This window comes from Nestor notabilis, unplaced genomic scaffold (assembly GCF_000696875.1).
Source record: "Nestor notabilis isolate BGI_N333 unplaced genomic scaffold, ASM69687v1 scaffold3413, whole genome shotgun sequence".
Lineage (NCBI taxonomy): Eukaryota > Metazoa > Chordata > Aves > Psittaciformes > Psittacidae > Nestor > Nestor notabilis.
The window spans coordinates 46,903-53,930 of NW_009923166.1; the positions used below are offsets into that span (position 1 = coordinate 46,903).

The 7,028-nt window shown below is 35.8% G+C and overlaps 1 protein-coding gene across 1 annotated transcript in view; it reads right to left on the reverse strand.

The window, feature by feature from the left end:
* FBXL13 (F-box and leucine-rich repeat protein 13) overlaps positions 1 to 7,028 on the reverse strand; it is a gene marked incomplete at its 5' end in the record, with an annotated part of 76,156 nt that overhangs the window by 10,028 nt on the left and 59,100 nt on the right. Inside the window, 1 exon segment of the mRNA XM_010011991.1 lies at positions 5,472 to 5,555. Within this exon segment, the coding sequence (XP_010010293.1) occupies positions 5,472 to 5,555 (84 nt within the window).

Sequence of the window (7,028 nt, forward strand, 5' to 3'; positions counted from 1 at the left end):
TACCTGTGGACTATAATTTCTATCCTCATTTTTAGAGTGAATAAGCACCTGTAGATCCTACTGACTTAAATTCCAGCACCTTTGTAACTCAGGGAATTACCTTTTTTGTACACTCTGTAAAATAGGTCATTTTGCAAAATAACAGACCAAACCATTCCCAGCTTATCAAATGGAGTGGAGATTATGAAATTGCAAGAGCTGTTTACAAAAAGCTGTTCACATTTTGGCCACCTGCAGATGGCAAGTGATAAATAAGTGTAAGGTAGCATTATTATTACTACTGCTGCTATTAAGACATTCCAGCTTCTACATGAGGTTTTAAATTTTTACATGAATGCTTTGTTCTCTTTTACAAGGCCAACTGAAAAGATCAAAGGGACAATTTAACCGACGCAATGTGTCCATGTATGTTTCATCTCACATTTGATACTTGCACCTCTTGCAGGTGATTGTCTGAGCAAAAATTTTTGGCAAAATGCACAATAAAATATATATTTTAAATAGCATCAGAGAGTTACAGATAAAACTTTGCTTCTCGTGAAACATGAGTAGTTATAACCTTGGTCTACTACACACAATTATTGTTTGCAATTAAACTTCTATGAAAACTTAAACAGGGAACTTTAGGTTAGATCTAAGGAAGAAGTTCTTCACAGTGAGGGTGGTGAGGCACTGGAATAGGTTGCCCAAGGAAGTTGTGAATGCTCCAACCCTGGAGGTGTTCAAGGCCAGGCTGGACAGAGCCTTGGGTGACATAGTTTAGTGTGTGGTGTCCCTGCTCATGGCAGGGGGGTTGGAACTAGATGATCTTAGGTCCTTTCCAACCCAAACCATTCTATGTTCTATGATTCTATGAAAGGCCACATAGATTCATAAAATATACTTCTCTCCTTTTGCACTCTGGAACTTTCTCTGCCTTTTGGTCTGAATCTTTTTCAAACCTGAAGACATTCACTTAGGCCTACAAAAGAAGGAGAGGGTAGACCCTAGTTTGTGTTTGTGGAAACCTTCTCTTGAAAAGCCTGCAGAATTGTTAACTCAAGAACCAACCAATCTAAAATCATATTTCTTCACCTAACAGTGACATGATGTGAGCATCACAGAACATTCTGCAGCTGAAACAAAGTTTTAGCTTCAGTGAGAGTATCTCCTGCGATGTCCATCTTCTGTTATGTCCAGCCTAAAACCATGGTAAGATGCCTTAAATTTGCCACTGAGCTGATCTTCCAGGCCTGCTTATCTTGGCCTAAGGCCAGTGTAATGTGTCATTTGCTGGAATGAAATTCCACCTCTGTAGGGGAAAGAAGGAAATACTTATGCAGTAGAGGGAATAGAAAACACTGGTTGCATGAAGCTTTTCAAAACTTGAAAGAATTAGTCCTGAGGTAAACAGATGAAGGACCACATGAATAAATAACACCTGTGCATGCACACGGAGACACACATTCACATAGTTGTAGAGCACAAATATTACATATTTATCATTCTGACACAAAATTTGTCTTAATCAGATTATTGTCTCTGACCCATGTTTTTCCTCATGTAAAATAGGAACTCAGATGCTAACATCTGATTGATCATTGGGAAATGTTAGCTTTGTTATGACCAGAAATTACACAGTTCTGTGTGATTTTCATAAATCTTACCTAAACAGATGCAAAAAACCTCATTAAGTCAGAAATTTGTTTCACAGACCAGAATCAGAATTGTCAGTGGGGAATTCAGAATTTATATTAATTGGCTTCTGTACCTTTCCTACTTTAATCTTAACTCTACAGGCTGTTTGTTACCTGTAACACAGAAACATTCTAAACCCAGTGACTGAACTGTTTTTATTCATGTATAGTAGAAACTGCACCCCCTTCAGAGTTAGACCTCAGATGTGACGGCTTAATCACTGCATTCTCTGCTAGGGTACGTAACACAAGCTGGAGCCAAGATTTCAATGCCTGTGTGATATGTTTATCTTGTTTTTACTGGCATAGTTTGTCTACATACATATTTAAAATATCCTTCAAAGTTAGGTTCTGAAATCGCTCTTAACTTTAAGTCTACCCCAACAGCATTTTGCAAAGACCACTAAAATTATATTTGCAATCAAAGGGAGCAGAGCTTTGTTTGCTTTCTTCATCTCTGTGTCCTATGTCTATAAAGAAAACAATGGAAGAGGTTGTGAAGATACATAAACAATGTTTGCAAAACATTTTGACACTACAAAGAATCAAATACCATATGAAGGGAATAACAATTTTCCAACTTATTTAAACAATTGTAATTCTGTGTAAATAAGGCCTGAGGACACATGAACACCAATGAAAATATGCAATACTAAATTCCTGCTCATTAAGTGAGCATTACCTGAGTTATGAATAAGCAAAGATCCTATTTAGAAAATATGTGATCACATAAGCGTTTCCATACTGTTACAATGCCTGGGAATGAGTAAAATAATTAACACTGTACAGTCCACTGGATTTCTGCTTACACAGTTTCCAGTTATATTATTTAGTTATTTTTTAACTTTCCAGCAATTTGCCTTCACAGTGTTAGTGAATCCCTCTTAATATGCATTTTGTTTTCACATAATTTAAATATTCTTTGTATAATCAAAGGAGAACCAAGTCATGCAGCACACAATGGGGTTACTCTCTGCAAATTTTCTATAAACATATACTTAGATTCAACTTACAAAATAGGACTTGCCATTTTGTTTTGAGTAACTTCATACCTCTTCTTTCTCCTGCCCTCCCTAGATTCATGACGACATGGCTTCTGTAACCTCTGCATGTATACCCTGCTGCTGCTTTCTTCCTCAAAAAGTTGAAATTTGTATGGCAGACAAAGAAAGAATAAATACCCCCTTTTCCATAGTCTTTTTTTTTTACTTAGTCTATACAATGAGAAATAGCTTCTTAGCCATCAGCATAGCACAATACAGAAATGAATATTCTCCTCTGAAAGCACCAGTGCTGATGCTACATGACTTCCCATGAGGTACACAAGATACACACATACTTGGCCATTGTTCTGGTTAAAAACATGAAACTTTACACAGAACATTCACAAAAGGCAAGTCAGAATTATTCCTAAAGAAGCAAATCCTAATGGCCTGACGTGTACGTTGGGTAACAAGATTCAATCCAGATGCATCCCTTGTGGTACAGCAACAACTACCTCATTCTTACATATATGGCGATAAAATGATGAATGTTGCAGCTTTACAATGGAAAAAATGTAGGAGCTGAAGACTGGGATTATGTGATGGCATCAAGTCTACCTGCAGCCTCATGATCTGCAACTGTTTATGGGCATGAAATTCATACACGAATGCATTTTGTTACATATGATTAGAAACAATTCTCAGTTACAGAATAAAGTGCTCTTATTTGGATGTGAATCCTCTCTCCCTCCTAACGAGATGAATGGTTCTTTTTTATACTGTAAAGTTTCCAACTAGTGTTTATTTCTTTTATTGTTCTGAAGCACAAAGCAGTAAATCTATGCAATTATACTGAATTCGTCAAATTTAGGTAAAATGCAAACAACCTGTGATACGGATAAGAAATTTCACAGTATAAGTGTACATTTTAGAATAGTACTTTTCTTCATTCTGAATATTCAAACTAGGTTCATTTAATGTCCACTAGATTCTGTATCTAGTGGACATTAAATGGTCATATGGTGGACATTATGTATCTAGCGGACATTAAACGACATATGGTCAGCAAATGCTGACCACTATCCACCCTTTTCATGCCACTTGCGATGGAACAGATCACAGTGTATTCCCTCAGCCATCCCCTTCCCAGACTGCCAGTTCCTTGCTGACTTATCTGTTCCTTTTAGGGAGATTGTACCATACCTCTGATCATCTCTATTACCCTCTCTGCGTCTTTTCCAGTTTCCAGTGCAATGCTTTACCCATAAAAAGAATTACAGTAACACTGAATAACTAATTCTACCAAAACAAGACTCAGTCCTAATAAATCAGACTAAGTACTAATAAACCAGAATTTAGCATGTAGTTACTGCTGCAATGACAGTGTAAATCATCTAAGTGTTTGGATGGCAAGTCTCATTGCTGACATTCATTAAAAAAAAGCAACAGTCAGTAAGCAGAAATACAAAAAACCCCATAAACACTGTAAAATGAAATTCAAATTTTATGCTAGTATTAATATCTCTGTGATAGCTGCTGATTATGCAAAAGAGAGAGTGTTTTCTCACTGTGTAACTTTTAAAGTTGTCATCCATGTAAATAACTGCTTTTGTGGCAACTTCTTTTTGCAAGTTGCCTTTATACAAATTAATTCATTTCCTGTGTGATTACTTTATAAAAATTATTGACCCTGGGAAGTTTCTAAGCTCATAGGCTAAGTATGAGAGCAGAACACTAAAAAATACTTGGTTAACCTAATCTTTCTATTTTAAGAACAATATCTGGCTTTATGTTGCCCAGATCCAATATTTAAGTTTCAAAACCACTGTCTGTAATTTTAAAAGGAAAAATAATGGAAAAAAAGAAGTTTAGTGAGATTCAATAGACGTCTTGCTGTGACCATGATGAGATTTTTAGAATAAGGAGTCAGTATTTCAAACAACTAGCTTAAAATACATGTAGTCCATTTTATAGCAGATTAGTCTGATATTAATTTGATTAGATACAAATAAATTACTCGTTTGATGTTTCTGTGGGACATTTTTATAGGGTTTATTCAAATAATGACACAGTGCAATTTGTGTTATTTTTCCCATAAAACAGCTAGGACATTTATTCAATCTAGAGAAGATGTACATGCATTTCTTATTGAAATATAATTTGGCTTTTTTAATAACAGTAATCACACCATTTATGCTAGTAAGAAATATGCCTTTAGAGGCAAATTGAGACATATTTTTGTGTCACTAAGAGATAATGATGTGTAGCAATGAATCAGCAGCACATCAGGAACCAACATTTGAAATGGTGCAGTCACACTCATAGGTGCATGATCAACCCTCAGATTCAAGACTAAAAGGAATTCACCTATTCCATTGAGCTAGGAATGATGCATCATGTAAATACAGCATTTGATGAATTACCCACTAAAGAAGCAGAAAGCAAAACTTGAAAAACCACACCAGTGATGGGAACAGTTTGGTTTAGATAGAAACTGGTGAAGGATTTGTAGAGCAAGAAGGAAATAATTGTACCAGCAATTTAGATTGCAGTTTGCACGGTGCAATTCATTAGAAATTCAGACTCCTTTGGAGTGAATTTCAGAGTCAAGCGGAATTCAAGATGCATTAAAATTCATGGAAGGAATGAAAAAAAATAGAAAGGAATTGAAGCAGAGAATCATTTGTAAGAGTGAGAGAGCAGAACAGTGTAACAAAGAATGAATGATGAAATAAGATCAGTTTTGGACACAGTTAATTGTAAGAAACAGAGAGGATCCCAGGAAACACCAAGAGAAAAGGTGAAGTTTTACCTGAATCCCAGTATCACTGATGTTTTTGCATTCTGATATGGAAAGTTCCTTTATTCTTCCATGGCAGCCAAGAGCCCTCAAACCCTAAAAAAATCCAGAAAAAAGAATCTTAAAAATCAGTATATGCAATTATATGTAATTGCATTTACAATAATATCCAGTGCCTGCATATTAAAGCTGCTAAGAATTACAGCACCTTTTAAGACATTGTCTTCAGCAGAAGGCATACAGTTTATCCTCTGATTTTTGCTTCAAGTATGTACAAGGTTTTAGAATTCTTTGCAGAAAGAATTCAATTGGTAAAGCAAAAAATAGATTTTCCTACCTGTTCAGAAAGAAAAACTGAAGAAGAGTAGCAGGGTATGAAATATTTTCACAGGACACAGAAGAGGACTCTCATAAGTGAAAATATGTTTATGGATCTCCTCCAAAATTTGGGCTTGAAAGAACTTTTCACATTTATTTCTTGTTGGAAGAACAAAATACTATTTGCTATGACCAAAATGTATCTTAAAATTGCTGCCTTTATGATTTGTTTACCAGTAAGGTCTTTATGGCTACAGCTATGGCACAAAACAATATTTGAAATGGTGAGTCACAGCCATAGATGCATGAACAACCCCCAAATTGAAGACAATAGGGAGGTGAAAACATTGGTAAATTCCTATTTAGCAGTGCAAAAGGCTCTGAAAGTGCTTTATGATTTTGGACACCAGGAAACAAGACCATGTTCTGATCCTAAACTTTCTGAGAATTAAACACTGATTTTGTAGAATGTATTTTGATATTCACAGCAGAATATCTGTGTGCTTCACATCGATAAAGTAAACTTCACTGAAAAACAAAGTTATCACTTTAGTCCATATGGTTAATAAATTATCTACAATTAGGCAGTGAACAGCACTGCACAGAGAGGAAATATCATCTTGAAAAAATAAGCACATCTAACTAGTGTCTGGAATCCAGATGTGGACACTAGAATGATAATGCTGGAAGAGTGCGGCTGGAGTTCAGATTTTGGAAATTCCTGAAATCTCCCAGGATGAATAAAACCAAGAATGGAACAATGAAAGAGATTTGTAATCCTGGCTACTTCTGAAAACAAAGACATTTGCATTTTCCTCAGCAGATGCAGTTACGTGGTGAGCATCACTTTCAACAGCCCCATGACAATCTACAGATGGCAAATTTTTGTTGACCAGAGCACGACAAAAAACCAGTTACGTACTTAAACCCCGAATGGGTTTGTCAGAACTTGAATTCCTTACAGCAGAGACTGACAGGGATAGGTGTGACCTTAGGGACATAATTTCTTCCTGCATTTTTATTTGTTTAAAAGTGGCACCACTTTAATGTAGTTGGTAATGAAACACTAAAGAATGTTATAAAGATTTTTCTTTTTGCTACACGACAACTAATGCTGCTGTGAATTAATTTATAGCCATTTTATATGGCAAGAGTGACACTGAGTCACAGAACAACTATTTTTCTTTTTCAGTGAAAATCGAGGTCTTCTTTGAGGCATTTCATTAATAATTCCAGATTTGAGAAGGGAAA